General features: G+C 48.2%; 1 protein-coding gene across 3 annotated transcripts; it reads left to right on the forward strand.

The window, feature by feature from the left end:
* Nucleotides 1-3531: 3531 nt before the first annotated feature.
* On the forward strand, nt 3532-18443 carry LOC129017950 (intercellular adhesion molecule 5-like). Of its 3 annotated transcripts, none has more exons than XM_054458991.2 (8): nt 3532-3663; nt 9168-9243; nt 11222-11488; nt 13379-13699; nt 13949-14227; nt 14764-15033; nt 16366-16608; nt 16802-18437. In XM_054458991.2, exons 2-8 carry the CDS (start codon nt 9189-9191, stop codon nt 17023-17025), a joined length of 1659 nt encoding a protein of 552 aa, XP_054314966.1. In that variant the 5' UTR covers nt 3532-3663; nt 9168-9188; the 3' UTR covers nt 17026-18437. The 3 variants fall into 3 exon arrangements, with proteins under 3 accessions (XP_054314966.1, XP_054314965.1, XP_054314967.1); XM_054458990.2 differs by having other exon boundaries at nt 3534-3919; nt 16802-18443; XM_054458992.2 differs by lacking the exon at nt 14764-15033 and having other exon boundaries at nt 3613-3919.

Consider the following 18443-nt stretch of genomic DNA (forward strand, 5'->3'; position numbering starts at 1 on the left):
AGAATATTCATCATTTTGTGCTGTGGCTTTTGTTTGGAACTCTGTCTCCATCCACATACCTCTCCAGTGTGAACTCCAAGAGGACAAAGACTGTGCAGAAAGAATGCCTGCTCAGGAAATCACTCTCTGATAAAAGTTAACTACACTCCCCACTCCAGAAACTCTGTTCCAAGTCGGTTCTAACTGGTAGCTAACCCATCAGGACAGAAAGTCAAAACCAGCTTAACCTTAACAGTTACCTTTGGCTACCAAATTCTTGAGCTTTATGCTCTCACTGTCTTGGACTTATTAATTTGTGACCTTCCACCTGGATTCTTTGTCTATTCCCTTAGCCCAGAATTTATCCTCACCTTGATAGATAGGGTGACCAAGATCGATTCATTTTGTGTTATCTCCAGATTTTAACCCTTCATCTACCTGTTCTAACTCTGGTTAAAGCTGCACTGCCCCTAACTTACCATTTAGCCTCTGAAATGAACAAGTGGCCCCTGAGTCAGATGCTGACAGCCCCAGGAATAAACAGCAGGTAAGGGAGAAAGTCTTGAGGGATCAGGAAGCAGCAGATTTGGGATACCCAGAAACCAAGTAATGCAGTCAAAAAGGGATGCAGGCTAGGTGCCGTGGCTCACGCCTGTAATCCCAGCACTTTGGGAGGCCGAGGCGGGTGGATCACTTGAGGTCAGTAGTTCAAGACCAGCCTGGCCAACATGGTGAAACCCTGTCTCTATTAAAAATACAAAAATTAGCTGGGTATGGTGGCAGGCACCTGTAGTCCCAGCTACTCGGGAGGCTGAAGTGGAAGAATTGCTTGAACCCAGGAGGTGAAGGTTGCAGTGAGGCAAGATCATGCCACTGCACTCCAGCCTGAGCGACAGAGCAAGACTGTCTCCAAAAAAAAAAAAAAAAGAGAGAGAGAGAGAGAGAGATGCAGCTTCAGAAGCAGATAGCAAACAGCTCTCTAGCTAGAATTTCTCCCGCTTTTGTCAGGTTCAACCAGCTTCTTTAACAGCCCCATAGCCACGACTGCCTGGGGCAGAGCAATTATCCATTTGAAGGAATGATTTCTCTGCTTCTCCAGGAAAACAGCCTTCACATAAAGAAATGGGTCAGCTGGAGCAAGCCCATTTGCTAAAATTTAGCTGTGACAAATGTATAAAATTACCAGAACTTTTTTTTTTGGAGACAAGAGTCTTGTTCTGTTGCCCAGGCTTGAGTACAATGGTGCCATCTCAGCTCACCGCAAACTCTGCCTCCCGGGTTCAAGCAATTCTCCTGCCTCAGCCTCCCAAGGAGCTGGGATTACAGGCACCCGCCACCACGCCCGGCTAATTTTTGTATTTTTAGTAGAGACCGGGTTTCGCCAAGTTGAGTAGGCTGGTCTTGAACTACTGACCTCAGATGATCCACCCGCCTCAGCTTCCCAAAGTGCTGGGATGACAGGTGTGAGCCACCACGCCCGGCCTAAAATTACCAGAACTTTTAAAAAATGGCTTTTACCCAGTACAGCTATTTCTAATAAAAATAGATGAGACTGGGCCAGGCGCGGGGAGCACACGCAGAGGCGTGGGGGTCATGCTGTAATCCCAGTACTTTGGTAGGCCGAGGTGGGCGGATCCCTTGAGGCCAGGAGTTCAAGACCAGCCTGGCCAACATGGTGAAACACTGTCTCTACTAAAAATACAATAATTAGCCGGGCGTGGTGACGGGCACCTGTAATCCCAGCTACTCGGGAGGCTGAGGCAGGAGAATCTCTTGAACCCGGGTGGTGGAGGTCGCAGTGAGCTGAGATGGGGGCACTGTACTCCAGCCTGGGTGACAGAGGGAGACTCCATCTCAAAAACAAAAAAAAGATGAGGAGGACATTACTACAAGTTATGTAATTTTCCAGTAGTCAGAAAGCTGGTAAGGTATTAAAGAGGGATTCATAGGCAGGCTTTTCTGGCTCCAAAGCTTCTGATTCTATCTGACTTTCTCCCTCAAATTATCAGTACGGAAGGAGAGAACAAGGCAGTGACAGTGTTACCCTAGACAGCCCGGCCTTAGCCCAAGAAGCCACTTGCTCAGAGTATAAAAAGAAAGATGCGGGTTGATGAAAGATTCTTGCAGGGCAAGAAATAGTTCTCAGAAAACACACTGGACGCTAAAATTGCCAGTAATATTAATAATTCCCCTGCCTGCCACCCCCACGTCCCCAAGAATGAGGCCTCTCCAAGTCTGTTACCCGATCCATAAAATGTGGGTAACAGCGGCCCCCTGGAGTGTGCATATATTCGATGGATGGTCGAAGCACATAATTGTCCTCCTGAAAAAATAAAAAAATAATAATAATTAAAAAAACCCCCAAATCCTCACATTTCACTGCACCAACAAACTCAGCCCATGGCTCGTGGTCAGGCCAAGGATTGAGGGAGAGCCAAAGGCCCAACAGGAAACCAGATGGGAACAGCTCAATGCGGTGTCAGGGTGAACACTTTGGGAACTGCCCTCCAGAGGCTTCCCTCCAGGAAGACGTTTGGCATGGAAGCTGAGGAACGGGGTCCCGGGAGAGATGCAACGGAGGGCCATTTCCTCCCTCACTCTATTTTTGCAACTGGACCCACAACTTCCAGCGCGGGTGAGAGGGGGCGCAGGAACATCGGGCGGCAAGCAAGAAAGGGACGCTGGGGGCTCCAGCGTGTTATTTGCAAGTGAAGAAGTGGAGGGAAGGTATGGAAACGCGAAAGGATGAGCAAAAAAGAAAAAAAAAAGGCTGAGCGCGGTAGCTCATGCCGGTAATCCCAGTACTTTGGAAGGGCAGATCACCTGAGGTCAGGAGTTCGAGACCAGCCTGGCCAACATGGTAAAACTCCATCTCTACTAAAAATACAAAATTAGCCGGGCGTGGTGGCGCATGCCTGTAGTCCCAGCTACTCGGGAGGCTGAGGCAGGAGAATCGCTTGAACCCAGGAGGCAGAGGTTGCAGTGGGCTGAGATCGTGCCACTGCAGGCCAGCCTGGCGACAGAGAGAGACTCTGTTTCAAAACAAAAAAACAAGACTTTTTGCAAATTATCCATTGTCAAATCTCCGCCAAATACATCTCCCAGCCCGCCAGGGAGCAGCCAGCAGAAGCCGCAAGCTCGGCCAAGCGAGCCGGGATGGCCAAGGCGGGAACTTGGCTTCGCGCGCAACTCTCTGAGACGCGGGCCGGCTCACGTGTCCGGGCCGCAACACGAAAACAACAGCCATAGGGGAGAACAACCTCTTGTTTTCCTCATACAGCCGAGCTTTGCTGCAAACGATCCCTTTCCTTTTGTTTCCAGATTGCGTTATTCAGAAGTGGTTATGCGGCGCCAAACACGCACTTTCTGCCCCACAGGTTTCGGCCTTCCCCACCCTCATCTTCCCCGCGCTCCCCTCCCATCGTTGTAGCTTCCTGCTCGCCCCTCTCATCTCAGCCAACCCTGCTGAGCTTTCGCGTGGGCGTCACGAGTTTCTAGGCAGATCAGGAAAATCCGCTCTCCGGCCGCACCCTCGCGCGCCCCCGCCTGGCGGTGCAGAACAAACGGTCTGAGCGCTTGGCGGGCGCCTGAGAGCGGAGCGGGCGAGGCCGAGGAGCGGAGGCCGAAGCCGTGAGGAGCGGCCCGGCGAGGGCGAGGGGCGTGCGAGCGAGCGGCCGCGGCTCGGTGAGGATTTCGGTCGTGTTTTCCTTGGCCGTCGCCGGAAGCCCGGAGAAGCCGGGTGGAACTGCCTTTTGAACGCGTTCTCACGTGTGTTAGGGATCGTCCTCCTGGAAGAGCCTTGATGGCCACGCGGTGTCCTCGCCCCTCTCTCCGCTGGACCCGAGGCCCCTTCCCAGCAAGAGCTGGCCTGGTGGCCGGTATCCACGCGGGGGGCAGCGGCCCTCACACAAGGATTGGTACCCATCTATCTAGTGCGTTGGTTCGTGCATTCACTTGTTTCTTCATGGTCGTTGAACGCCTGTAACGTTCCAGGTGCTTGGGATCCATGAGTGAATAAAACCAAGGGCCCTGCCTTCCTGGGACTTACAGTCCAGGGGAGACAGAGCGGCTGATTTCAGGTCTCATCAGTAAGTGACAGGGTGTTAGAGGGCGATGGTGCTGCGGAAGGGAAAGCGGTAGGCATGCAGGGGGTGCTGCGGTGAGGGGCACGGGCAGGGAGGGCTGGGAAGCCCGTGGTCAGCGCAGGCCGCGTTACAAAGAGACTGAGCTGGATAGAGGAGTGTTTGGGGAGAAGGAAGATAATTCCAGGCAGATGGAGGAGAGAGTGCAAAGGCCCAGTGTGACTTGTATTTATAAAGAACAGCGGCCGGGCATGGTGGCTCACGCCTGTAATCCCAGCATTTTGGGAGGCCAAGGTGGGTGGATCACTTGAGGTCAGGAGTTCGAGACCAGCCTGGCCAACATGGTGAAACCCCATCTCTACCAAAACTACAAAAATTAGCCAGGAGAGGTGGTGCGCACCTGTAATCCCAGCTATTTGGGAGGCTGAGGCAGGAGAATCGCTTGAATCCGGGAGGCGGAGGTTCCAGTGAGCTGAGATCGGGCCATTGCACTCCAGTCTGGGCAACAAGAGCAAACTCCGTCTCAAAAAAAAAAGGAAAGAAAGAAGAGAAAAGATAGAAAACAGCAAGAAACCCTTGAATATGAAAATATTAATGGAAGGCAAGAAAGAAAGAAGGAAGGAGGGAGGGAAGGGAGGGAGGGAAGGAAGGAAGGAGGCAGGGAGGGAAGGGAGAGGGAGAGAGGGAGGGAGGAAGGAAGGAAGGGAGAAGGGAGGGAGGGAGGAAGGAAGGGAGGAGGGAGGGAGGAAGGAAGGGAGAAGGGAGGGAGGGAGGAAGGAAGGGAGAAGGGAGGGAGGAAGGAAGGAAGGGAGAAGGGAGGGAGGGAGGAAGGAAGGGCAGCAAGAAACCACTGACTATGAATGGAAGGCGAGAATCCCAAACTTGGACGTGAAGTTTAGTTCACATGCGCGGCCAAAGCAGTCCAAAAGCATGCATCCCCACCCTCCTCTCACTGCCTACCCCTCTCCTGCAAAAGACCTCCCAGTGGCGTGAGTGCAGGCCAAGACTTTCAGACAGTTTAAACCATTTTTTTTTTTTTTGAGACAGAGTTTCGCTCTGGAATGCAGTGGTGCAGTCTTGGCTCACTGCAACCTCTGCCTCCCAGGTTCAAGCAATTCTCCTGCCTCAGCCTCCTGAGTAGCTGAAATTACAGGCGCCCACCACCATGTCCAGCTAATTTTTGTATTTTTAGTAGAGACAGTGTTTCACCATGTTGGCCAGGCTGGTCTTGAACTCCTGACCTCAGGTGATCTGCCTGCCTTGGCCTCCCAAAGTCCTGGGATTACAGGCATGAGCCACCGCTCCCAGCCTCAGTTTAAATCTCTAATTTGGGATATAATCCACAGAATAAGCAAAATGAATTCCAAAATAAATTAAAAATAATTTCTCCGTGGGGTTACTGCTTTCTTTCTCCTTAGCAAGATAAATACAAAATTTTGTGTTTCAGAACCTGATCATAATGTGCTACGTGAAAACAAGGATGAAAGATTGGAGCTGTAGGGATAGTGGGGTGAGGGCAGGGCATGAAACAACAAAGAACAAAGTATGTGTCTGTATATGGGTATGAAAACAAAAACAACTTGCCCAGGACTGTTTTCTTAAGACTCTTTACCGGCATAGAGATAATACTAGTAGCAACTACAAAGAAAAACCGATTAGCTTGGCTTATAGTAATGAGCAATGGGAATTTTTTTTTTCGTTTTTTTGCTAAGACTGTAAAAGCAGAACATAGTCTATGAGATAAACTGACAGCAGTGCAGCCGGGCATGGTGGCTCATGCCTGTAATCCCAGCACTTTGGGAGGCTGAGGTAGGTGGATCATGAGGTCAGGAGATCGAGACAATCCTGGCTAACACAGGGAAACCCCATCTCTCTAAAAATAAAAAAAAAATTAGCTGGGCGGGGTGGCACGTGCCTGTAGTCCCAGCTCCTCAGGAGGCTGAGACAGAATCGCTTGAACCAGGGGGTGGAGGTTGCAGTGAGCAGAGATTGCACCACTGCACTCCAGCCTGGGCGACAGAGCAAGACTCCGTCTCAAAAAAAAAAAAAAAAAAAAAAAAAAAAAAATTGACAGCAGTGCTAGGCTATGCAGAAGAAGGTAACATCAGGTCAGGTGCAGTGGCTCACACCTGTAATCCCAGCACTTTGGAATGCCTAGATGGGAGGATTGCTTGAACCCAGGAGTCTGAGGCTGCGGTGAGCTATGATCACACCACTGCACTCTAGCCTGGGTAACTGAGTGAGACCTCATCTCAAGAAAAAAAAAAAAAAAAAAAAAAAAGGCCAGGCACGGTGGCTCACGCCTGTTAATCCCAGCACTTTGGGAGGCTGAGGCAGGCGGATCACAAGGTCAGGAGATCGAGACCATCCTGGCAAACACAGTGAAACCCCATTCTACTAAAAATACAAAAAATTAGCCGAGCGTGGTGGCGGGCACCTGTAGTCCCAGCTACTTGGGAGGCTGAGGCAGGAGAATGGCGTGAACCCGGGAGGTGGAGCTTGCAGTGAGCGGAGATTGCGCCATTGCACTCCAGCCTGGGCGACAGAGCGAGACTTCGTCTCAAAAAAAAAAAAAAAAAAAAAAAATCAAGAACAACAAAAAAAGAAGGTAACATCAGCAAGCTACAGAGATGAGTAAAACAGGAGTTCTTGGATTAATCTCTAAGGGGAATTGTTTGTGACACTGTGGCCCCATTAAAGCACAAATAATCTGGATTCATGTTATAGATTTAAACCTCACAAGACCTACACATTGGAGAGTGTAACTGCTGGATTAGTTCTAACTGGTTCTACTCCGCTAATAATGGGGTATCAAGTTATTTTATAGGCACAGAGCCAAGAAGTTGCAAGTCATACAGTCAGAGCATGTGCAGAAAGGGAGACTTTAACCTCAAATAACCTGGGAACTCAAGTCTTGCCCCTCAACAGAACCAAAAGATTGGGACATGGCTGGAATTTGAGCACAGGAACACTTTCAAAAGCAACGGGTCCAAGCCCAGGAATGTCCAGTGATAAGACCCCTTACCATATCTTACCATAGGTGGTACTGTTTGAAATCCTTCGGATCAAAACCTGTCCTGCCAGCACTTCCACCTATGCCCGTGTCCTCCCTCACACTTAAAATTTGTTCCAGACTCCAGATTGAAGAGACATATTTGAGCCTGTCTTCTCGCTCAGCCACCTTGCAATAAACTTTTATCTCTAAAAAAATCTGGTGCTTCAGTGTTTGGCTTTACATTGCACGTGGACAGACAGACCCGGTTTGGTTTGGTAACAAAGAGGAGAGCTTGCTTTATTTATTTATTTATTTATTTATGACAAGGTCTTCCTCTGTTGCCCAGGCTGGGAGTACAGAGGTGTGGTCATGGCTCACTGCAGCCTCAAGCTCTTTGGCTCAAGTGATCCTCCCACCTCAGCCTCCCAGGTAGCTAGCACTACAGGTGTGCATAACCACACCTGGCTAATTTTTTAATTTTTTTGTAGAGACAGGGGTCTTGCTATGTTGCCTAGGTTGCTCTCAAACCAGTGGGCTCAAGCAATCCTCCCACTTTGGTGTCCCAAAATGCTGGGATTATAAGCATGAGTCACCGCACCCAGCTTGATTTTTCTTATATGGCTTAAAAGCCAATTCTAAATTACTTTCAGGCTGGGCATGGTGGCTTATGCCTGTAATCACAGAACCTTGGGAGGCTTAGGTGTGAGGATCACTGGAGGCCAGGAGTTCAAGATTAGCCTGGGCAACATAGTGAGACCCCCGTCTCTACAAAAACATTTAATAAAAAAATTATCTGGGTGTGGTGGTGTGTGCTTGTAGTCCCTGCGACTCAAGAGACTGAGGTGGAAGGATTGCTTGAGCCCAGGAATTTGAGGCTGCAGCAAGCTGTGATCATACCACTGCACTTCAGCCTGGGCAACAAAGCAAGACCCTGTCTCAATATATAAATAAATAATTTCAAAAAAGGTTTCGAATAATTGTGTCATCCTGGAAGAAGATGATATCCTTCCAAAGTGGTTATTTTGAAGGGTAACCTTCACTTGGGAGTATAAATTTTCATATGCCTGTTATCCCAGTATTTAAAAAAAACAACTCTTTCAGACCAGCATAGAAGTGGAGTTAGAACTGTTCCAAACCCACTGTATGAAAATTAAATACAAAATTGGAGGGTAGTCCTTCATTTATGGAATACCCAGAATATCATAGGCTGTGTGCTAGGTGCTGGAGACACAAGGTAAGTACACTAGAGCCTCTTACCCTCCAGGAATTTCTAGTATAGTGATGATTACATCACTGAAATAATTCACCAGAGTGAACTAATATATGCAACTTCAGAAATCTTGTTAGGCATAAAGTGAGGTAGAGATCATGTACAACAAGTAAGGGACTGTGAAGTGGGATAAGGCTAGTCAAGAAGACTTTCTTAGAAGAAATTAGCTTGAATGAGTTTTTGTTTTGTTTTATTTTTTTGAGATGGAGTCTCACTCTGTCGCCCAGGCTGGAGTGCAGTCGCATGATCTCAGCTCACTGCAACCTCCGCCTCCTGGGTTCAAGCGATTCTCCGGCCTCAGCCTCCCGAGTAGCTGGGATTATAGGCACCCACCACCACGCCCGACTAATTTTGTATTTTTTTAGTAGAGACGGGGTTTCACCATGTTGGCCAGGCTGGTCTGAAACTCCTACCTCAGGTGATCCACCCGCCTCAGCCTCCCAAAGTGCTGGGATTACAGGTGTGAGACACCGTGCCCAGCCTAAACTCAGTTTTTCATGTTTCCATGCCAGCACCCTTCTATTGACTCAGTCTAATAGATAGAGGCAAACTAGTAAAAAGGTAAGTAGAATACAACTTATACAGGAATCTCGATAATATCGCCTCATCCTTTTTCATATTTTCCCCCATGTTTTTGCTATGCACATAAGCCAAACTGAAATAAATAGATATAATACAAGACATTCTTTTAGTACACCTTCACTGCTGATGTTTTTGCTGTAATTTTTCTAGACTAGTGAGGTTTCAGGAAAGGGACTGACTTTTAATATCAAATAAGTAATTTTCCTTATATGTATATTTTTGGTCACTTTCTCCAGCATTGCTGTCTTTTTCTCTCCAGCCTTTGGCCTTTCTCATCAGGATGAAAACGCTTCTGTTTGGTGTCTGGGCCCTGCTGGCCTTGATCCTTTGCCCAGGTGAGGCTATTTGGGAAAGCTTTTTAAACCAGTATGTGTCAGGACACAGGTAGCTGGTCAGTGAGGAAGGGGGTGGGGAGTCCTGAGTGGGGTGACACTTCGGTGTTCATTCATCTGGACCCCAGGGGAAAGATTCCTGTCTCTCGGATCACTAGGACACAGAATCCTTAGGGTCTCTGGCTTGTATTTGGGATAACACTAGTTAATAGACTATCAGAGAGGCCTCTCCCTAGGAAACATGCCTTCTCCACTTGGTTCCCTTCTGCCCCAGGACTGCCCTGTGTTTCTCCTCTTGAGAATGTTTTTACTTCTTTGTTGCCACCGTTTGTGTCATGATGAACTATAATAGGCTCTTGGTAGGACAGGACCCATAGCTCAGGTACAAAAAGTGAGTTCTCCTGATGACAGGAAAGGAACAGGGGCCTTAGCAGGTAACATTGCTACAAGAGCTGTGTATTCCCAGAGGGGACTGGTATTGGGAGGTGAAGTAGATGGTAGATATGGACTAGCTAAAGGGGACCTGTAGAGAAGCCTTCAGGACTTCCTGAAGTCTCTGTGCCCTTTACCTACATCAGGCATCTAAAATCCATCCGAGGCCAGGCGTGGTGGCTTGGCTGGGCACGGTGGCTCACGCCTATAATCCCAGCACTTTGGAAGGCTGAGGCAGGCGGATCACCCAAAGTCAGGAGTTCGAGACCAGCCTGACCAACATGGTGAAACCCTGTCTCTACTAAAATTAGCTGGGTGTGGTGGCACGTGCCTGTAATCCCAGCTATTTGGGAGGCTGAGGCAGGAGAATCACTTGAACGTGGGAGGTGGAGGTTGCAGTGAGCCGAGATCGCACCATTGCACTCCAGCCTGGGCAAAAAGAGTGAAACTCTATCTCAAAATAAAATAAAATAAAGTAAAATAAAATAAAAATCCATCTGACATCTCCCACTGCATCAGAGAAGATTTCCAGAACAGATGAAATTTGTAAGAATCCAAAACATCCATTCCCTTAGTGCCAAATCAAAATGGAATGGTCTCACTCTGAGAAGAGGCATAAAGAAGGGGCATGGGAAATGAGTGACCCTGGGAGTCACCTGCAGGCCAATGGATCCGAGAATTTGGTGTGCATAAGGGTCCCCAGGAGGCTTGTTTTATTCCTTAGCATATTTTCAGGTCCCACCTTCACAGGTTTGAAACCATGCACTCTGAGGTGGAGTTGGAATCTGCAGTTTACAAGCATTCAGGGTGATTCTGGCAAAGGGAATCCTTAGCCATAATTTGAGAGAGACACTGCTTTCAGGGATAAGTAATGAAGTTTGAATCCTGTGAGGGTCCACAGCAGCCTATCGTGGGGAGCTTTCAAGAATTCTGAAAGTTTAGGAAGATATTGGTTTCCTGGGCATAATTTTTTTAGCAACTCCATAATTTCCATGGTGATACTAATAGAGAATTCAAGTTCTCAAGAAAGAAGATAGGTGGAGGGAATAGTGGTGGAATCAGAGCTAACTTGTTAACTACAGGTTTTTGTTTGTTTGTTTGTTTGTTTGTTTGAGATGGAGTTTCGCTCTTGTTGCCCTGGCTGGAGTGCAATGGCACAATCTCAACTCACTGCAACCTCTGCCTCCCGGGTTCAAGTGATTCTCTGCCTCAGCCTCCTGAGTAGCTGGGATTACAGGCACGCATCACCACGCCTGGCTAATTTTGTGTTTTTAGTAGAGATGGGGTTTCTCCATGTTGGTCAGGCTGGTCTCGAACTTCTGACCTTGGGTGATCTGCCCACCTTGGCCTCCCAAAGTGGGGAGGATTACAGGCGTGAGCCACTGCGCCCGGCCAATTACAGGTCTTTTGTCCTGTCTGGTCCTCCGAACGTTTTTATTCAGGGCAGGTTTCCTGTTCTCTAACCTGGAACTAGATAGAATAGGTTCTGTATTTATTTGGGTCTCGTGGTCCTCACCAGAGTCATTGGCATATGTGGTTCATATTTCAGGGGTCCCGGAAGAGTTGTTTGAGGTTTCTGTTTGGCCAAATCAGGCCCTGGTGGAGTTTGGACAGTCCCTAGTGGTCAACTGCAGCACTACTTGCCCAGACCCAGGACCCAGTGGAATTGAGACCTTCTTAAAGAAAACTCAGGTGGGCAAAGGGCCTCAGTGGAAGGAGTTTCTTCTGGAGGATGTCACAGAGAATTCCATCCTGCAGTGCTTCTTCTCTTGTGCAGGGATTCAAAAGGACACAAGCCTTGGCATCACTGTGTATCGTGAGTAGGGCTGAGGGCTGGGGGCAGGGGGATGGAAAGGAGGAATGGGGAAACATAAACATGTCTTATTTAGGGAAGGATGGGACAAATTTTTCTAATTGGAGGAGATAAATAAGGCCCTTAATAAAGATTTCTGTCATACTGTAGGGATTCTAGATCCAATCACCTTTTTCATTTTTTTTTTTTTTTTTGAGATAGAATCTTGCTCTATTGCTCAGGCTAGAGTGCAGTGGTGTGATCTCAGCTCACTGCAGCCTCCACCTCCTGGGTTTAAGCAATTCTCCTGCCTCAGCCTCCCCAGTAGCTGGGACTACAGGCAGCCACCACCACGCCTGGCTAATTTTTGTATTTTTTTAGTAGAGACAGGGGTTTCACCATGTTGGCCAGGCTGGTCTTGAACTCCTGACCTGAAGTGATCTATCTGCCACAGCCTCTCAAAGTGCTGGGATTACAGGCATGAGCCACCTCAAGTCCAGCAAGTACAAGTGAGCCTGGCCTACTTCTACTTCTTGTTGATGTAGGCTTTCTTCTGAGTTTTAAATTAGGAGCAGACCATAGAGAGCATCCAGATATCTGTGCTTGAAAATATGTTCAATACAGGAAACATATGCTAATAATGTTTATGGTTAAATTACCAAAAAATATAAGATTAGGCTGGCCACAGTGGCTCATGCTTTAATCCCAGCACTTTGGGAGGCCAAGGCAGGAGGATCACTTGAGGCCAGGAGTTTGAGACCAGCTTGAGAAACACAGTGAGATCTCTGTTTCTACAAAAAAAGTTTTTAAAATTAGCCAGGCATAGTGGTGTGCACCTGTGGTCCCAGCTACTTGGGAGGCTAAGGTGGGAGGATCCCCGGAGCCTAGAAGTTCAAGCCTGCAGTGATCTATGATCACACCACTGCACTCCAGCCTGGGCAACAGAGTGGGATCCTGTCTCTTAAAAAAAAAAGTATAAAATTAATGCTGAATTGTTTGCTACAAGCTCTTGGAATAAACAGAGATTGGAGAGAGAAGGGTCTTTGTGAGCTGGGGCAGCCTGAAAAGGCTCCATGGTAGAAGAGGCTCCTGCACTGCCCTCCCCCAGGATGGTTAGGGTTTGAATTGAAGGGGACAGGTGAGGAAGGCCTTTCAGGTGGGCAAATAACATGGGCAAAGATATGGCCATGAAAGCAAATGTGATCTCTGTGGGGTCAGAACTTGGTTAGCTATAGTTTGGTTTGTTTGTTTGTTTGTTTGTTTTGAGATGGAGTCTTGCTCTGTTGCCCAGGCTGGAGTGCAGTAGCGCAATCTTGGCTCACTGCAACCTCTGCCTCCTGGGTTCAAGCAATTCTCTGCCTCAGCCTCCTGAGTAGCTGGGATTACAGGCGCCTGCCACCACATCTGGCTAATTTTTGTATTTTTAGTAGAGACTGGGTTTCACCATCTTGGCCTGGCTGGTCTGGAACTCCTGACCTCAAGTGATCCGCTTGCCTTGGCCTCCCAAAGTGCTTGGATTACAGGCGTGAGCCACTGCACCTGGCCTGCTACAGTATAGATTTTGTGTGATGCTAAGGAGCCCCAGGAAGCTGCTCTTGCCTCTGAAGCCCCTCTGGTAAGAGATCAATGCTTTCCAGAATGGCAGCAACAGTCAAAGCAAGGGACCCTCCCTCAGCAGTCACTCTTCTTTGCTATGGCCATAGCCACTTTTGATGGGAAGAAGAAGAACCAGAAGACTAACCCACCCCATCTAGGGCAGGGATGGCAGAAAGCTGACATTGTTGATCAGATGGTTTAAGGGTGGCAGTCACCTTCTGTGATTTGTATCACCTCATCTTCCTGTCCTATGCTGTTTCTGGAGATTCTGGAGAGGTGGGTGGCATGCTCATCAAGTCCTGCCTTTTTGTCTTAAAGAGCCACCAAAACAAGTGATCCTGGAGCTGCAGCCTCCCTGGGTGGCCGTGGATGAACCCTTCACAGTGAAGTGTCATGTGCCCAGCGTAGCACCCTTGGAGAGTCTCACCCTTGCCCTTCTCCAGGGTAACCAAGAACTGCATAGAAAGAACTTTATGAGCTTGGCTGTGGCCTCCCAAAGAGCTGAGGTCATCATCAGTGTCAGAGCCCAAAAGGAGAATGACAGGTGCAATTTTTCCTGCCATGCAGAACTGGACTTGAGTTTGCAAGGTGGGAGGCTCTTTCAAGGCAGCTCACCCATCAAAATAGTCCGGATCTTTGGTGAGTCAGAACTCAAGTGCAAGGGGAATCCTGGGGCTCATCTTGCCTTGGGCTTTGGGATTAAGTTCTCTCGGGGTTTACGGTGAGGGTGTGAGAGTTACTGAGCTCCACCTTTGCTTGAGCTTTAAACTCACCCTGGGGAAGAGAGACATTTTAGCCCCACTCCCTTCCTGCCTTGAAGGGTCTCGCATGACGTGTGATTTGTCATGGCTTTTCTCCTTTCTCTTCTTGTCCTCAATTTTTTGGCAGAATTCTCTCAGAGTCCCCACATCTGGGTCTCTTCCCTTTTGGAGGTTGGGATGGCGGAGACTGTGAGCTGCGAGGTGGCTAGGGTGTTTCCAGCCAAAGAAGTTATGTTCCACATGTTCCTGGAAGACCAAGAGCTGAGCTCCTTCCTTTCCTGGGAAGGGGACACAGCATGGGCCAATGCTACCATTCGGGCCATGGAGGCTGGTGATCAGGAACTGTCTTGCCTTGCATCTCTGGGTCCAATGGAACAGAAAACAAGAAAGCTAGTGCATAGCTACAGTAAGTGACCTGGCTCTTCCTTTTTCATATGGGTTCTCTGCTGCTGAAAACACAGAGTAACGGGTTGGTGATTCGGCTGTAGATATCCCTGCTGCCCTTTGCTGGGTATGCTCTCAAATGAACATGGGTCTTCATCTTTCTCTGGTAAATGCAGGCAGATTGGGGACATGTGCTACAGTAGTTCTTTCCAGCCTTCATCCCCAGTTTCTGTAGGCTATCCTGCTTACAGAGTGATTGTGGATGCCCTGAACTACTTCTTAGGAACATTTATTTGAGGTGAGGAGGAAAGCTGTAAGATGAAAAGACATCTTGCAGTCCTTGCAGCGAAGCACAGCTAAATGCGTGCATGCATAAGAGAAGCTCTCGAATCCCCAAACCATGTCATTCTTTCCTTCAGCTTTTACAGAAGAAGCAATGGTATCCAAAATCTTTCCCCTGTTGTCTGCCTTCCCAAGGGCTTTTACCAGCAGCAAGAGTGCAGAAGTGTCTGCTAGTTTTGAGAAATGTGTCTGGTTCTCCTTTTCCTTTCCTTACAGGCTTCCCTCCACCAATCCTGGAGCTAAAAGAATCATACCCATTGGCAGGGACCAACATTAATGTGACCTGCTCAGGGAACGTATTAACATCACCCAGCCCTACTCTTCGGCTTCAGGGAGCCCCAGACCTCCCTGCCCCTGGGGAGCCTGCCTGGCTTCTACTTACTGCCAGGGAGGAAGATGATGGCCGAAATTTCTCCTGTGAGGCCTCTTTAGAGGTGCAGGGTCAGCGGTTGATGAAAACCACTGTGATCCAGCTCCATGTCCTATGTGAGTGGAGGCCTGATCTTTCTTGTCAAAATAAGGATTATTATTTTCCCATTTCTAGAGAGCTTCTTGGCCAGCAGTGCTTCATTATTAGAGTTGCCACATTTTTCTCATAAAAAAAAAAAAATCAAAGGAGAGAATAAAAGGAAAGCTCTCCAAGCTTACCTTACTCCCGGGAAAGTGAGTGGGGAACCAGATGAGGGGAAATTGGGAACATAAAGGAAAGGAGTCAAAGTGATCAGGCAACATTAGTTGAGGGTCGATGGCCGAGGAGAACAAAGGAAGTGATACTGGGAGTTTATGCTGAAAAGGGAAATTTCCAAAAATTCCATATACAAATTTCTATGTTGAAGAGTAGAGAAAATAGGCCAGGTGCGGTGGCTCACGCTTGTAATCCCAGCACTTTGGGAGGCTGAGGCGGGTGGATGGCTAGAGGTCAGGAGTTCGAGAGCAGCCTGACCAACATGGTGAAATCCCATCTCTACTAAACATACAAATATTAGCCGGGCATGATCGTGGGTGCCTGTAATTCCAGCTACTCAGGAGGCTGAGGCAGGAGAATCGCTTGAAACCTGGGAGGCAGAGGTTGTAGTGAGCCGAGGTCATGCCACTGTATTCTAGCCTCGATGACAAAGCGAGACTTCGTCTCAAAAAAAAAAAAAAAAAAAGAAAAGAAAAACTCCTCATCTCTGAGTTCACCACTACCTAGCTCCTTACCCACTGAGAAGCAAAGATGGGAAGCAGGGGCCCCAGGGCCACCACGGACAGAGCAGGGTTATCATTTAGTCCGAATCCCTAAAAACACCCTAGGTTTTGGCGGGGCGTGGTGACTCACGCCTGTAATCCCAACACTTTGGAAGGTCAAGGTGGGTGGATCACCAAGTCAAGAGATCGAGACCATTCTGGCCAACATGGTGAAACACCGTCTCTACTAAAAATACAAAAATTAGCTGGGCATGGGGGCCCGTGCCTGTAGTTCCAGCTACTCGGGAAACTGAGGCCGGAGAATCGCTTGAACCTGGGAGGTGGAGGTTACAGTGAGCTGAGATCGCACCACTGCACATACTCCAGCTTGGCGACAGAGCAAGACTCCATCTCTAAACAAACAAATGAACAAAAAAAACACCCTAGGTTTCATCTGGGTCTCCCTGCCCATAGAGAAGGTGGGAAAGAAGAGTTGGCTCAAAGCAGGGAGCTGCTAGTGCTCCCTTGGGAAGGAAAGCTGTTGGATGGAGGGGACAGCATTTGGGTGAGGGGAGGAGAGAGAGCAGGGGGTGAAGGTGGGGAGGGAGTGTGGTGCACTGAACTCAGGTCTTTGGGAAACTATTTTTGCAGACAAGCCACGGTTAGAGGAATCCAGTTGCCCTGGCAAACAGACCTGGCTGGAAGGGATGGAACACACGCTCGCCTGCGTCCCAAAGGGAAACCCAGCTCCAGCCTTGGTGTGTACCTGGAATGGGGTGGTCTTTGACCTTGAAGTGCCACAGAAGGCAACCCAGAACCACACTGGAACCTACTGCTGCACAGCCACTAACCAGCTGGGCTCTGTCAGCAAAGACATTGCTGTCATTGTTCAAGGTAACCTTTGCTGCCTTGCTGCCAGGCCCAGGATGGAAACCCCTCAGGGGTTTGGGATTCTTATCTAAGCAGGAAAATAAGAAAGATTCTACTGGGTTGGGAAGAATGAGACTCAGAGGTGGGCCTGGTGGGCTGGGGTGGGTGATTCTCGTACTCTCAGACTTTCCTAACTCTGTCTTCTGTGCTTGGGCAGGACTGGATGAAGGAATCAGCTCTACCCTCTTTGTCATTATTACCGTTGCCCTTGGAGTGGGTGTCATCACCATAGCACTGTATTTGAGTTATCGGCCCTGCAAAGTGGACAGGAGGAAATTGCTCTATAGGCAGAAAGAGGAGGACAAAGAAGAGGAAAGCCAGTTTGCTGTTCAGGAAGAGAAAAGTGCAACTCATATAATTGACAGCTATTTGATTGAGTGAGACTTCTGCTACTGTGGTTTCCCAGGGAGGGAAGAAGGGATAGAGGAGAAAGGAAGAAACACAATGGCAGGCTGCACTACCCTTTGTGTACGTCTGTCCTGTAAAACAGTGTTTCAGGCCCCCATGCCCCATGTCCTGTGTGTCCAATATGTCCACAAGCTCACCTTTCTCTCTCCCTCTCTCTTTTTTTTGAGATGGAGTCTCACTCTTGTCGCCTAGGCTGGAGTGCAATGATGTGATCTCGGCTCACTGCAACTTCAGTTTCCCGGGTTCAGGCGATTCTCCTGCCTCAGCCTCCCCAGTAGCTGAGATTACAGGTGCACACCACAACTCCTGTCTAATTTTTGTATTTTTCGTAGAGATGGGGTTTCACCATGTTGGCCAGGCTGGTCTCAAACTCCTGACCTCAAGTGATCCGCCCACCTCGGCCTCCCAAAATGCTGGGATTACAGGTGAGAGCCACTGCGCCCAGCCGCCTTTCTCTTTAGAGCTCACTCTAGTCATTAGGAATCTCAGTCTCAATGTTTGATTTGTAAGAAGGCCTCTTGCGCCTTGCCAGGTGCTTCATCAGTCCACTCTTAGATCCAAAAAAAAAGAAAAGATCTTGCCGTTTCTTCATGATTCTCACTGCCCTTTTCTCTTAAACATCATACTAAATAAAGTCAGGCACATCTTAGAAATACAACTCATATTTCATGGTTTTCTGATTACTAACTGGGAACTAAATCTGTAGTCCAGGGACAGGACTTTGAAGGGAGTAAGTATCAAATATGGGGCTAGAAATCAGAGCTCTGTTCCCATCTCCACTTTCCCTTGCTCTCCTGACCTGGGCTTCTGGAGTGCCAGCTCCCAGAGCTGGGCTTGTTGACATCATTAAAGATCAGTGGCAAGCTCCAACTCAGTAACCATCTGTTGTGGGTCTTGGGAGAGTATACAGATGGTAAGAAATTCCACTTCGGGCCAGACAAGCATCCTATCTAGCCCAGTGTTCTGTCTCTGAAGTAGAAGGTAGAGTTCTTCCATGAAATTGGCCTCATAGGTTAAGAGTTCCAAACATCTCCGAATTCCTTTTCATAGAGTGATCAACTGTGAGTTCACATTTGCCAGTTTTCTTTTTTTTACCTATATGGGCGTCTAGGTTAGAGTTGCAATGTTTACTCTCCCTTTTCATCAATAAGGACATATTTTCATCTATCTGTAAACAATTTCCTTGAAGCTTCAAGAGGAATCCTCTTGTGAAAATGTTCATATGATTTTATGATTCTGCTTCCTTCCCTGTCTTTGGGAAGGAGTATATTCACCCTCGGAGAAGGCATGAGGAATCATAAAACCAGATCTTTTCTCCCAAATCAGTCAAGAAATGTTCACTGGAATGTTCCTATGGTAAAAATAAAAGTGATTTTATGATATCCAAATGC

Source organism: Pongo pygmaeus, chromosome 19 (assembly GCF_028885625.2).
Source record: "Pongo pygmaeus isolate AG05252 chromosome 19, NHGRI_mPonPyg2-v2.0_pri, whole genome shotgun sequence".
NCBI classification, from domain to species: domain Eukaryota; kingdom Metazoa; phylum Chordata; class Mammalia; order Primates; family Hominidae; genus Pongo; species Pongo pygmaeus.

What these genes read in the sequence shown, in the direction of transcription:
- LOC129017950 (XM_054458990.2), top strand. Translation starts at nt 3,782, where the DNA reads ATGGCCACGCGGTGTCCTCGCCCCTCTCTCCGCTGGACCCGAGGCCCC. An exon ending in CCCATCTATCTAGTGCGTTG is followed by an intron (nt 3,920 to 9,167) that starts GTTCGTGCATTC and finishes TTTTCTCTCCAG; the next exon opens with CCTTTGGCCTTTCTCATCAG. An exon ending in AAAGCTAGTGCATAGCTACA is followed by an intron (nt 14,228 to 14,763) that starts GTAAGTGACCTG and finishes CTTTCCTTACAG; the next exon opens with GCTTCCCTCCACCAATCCTG.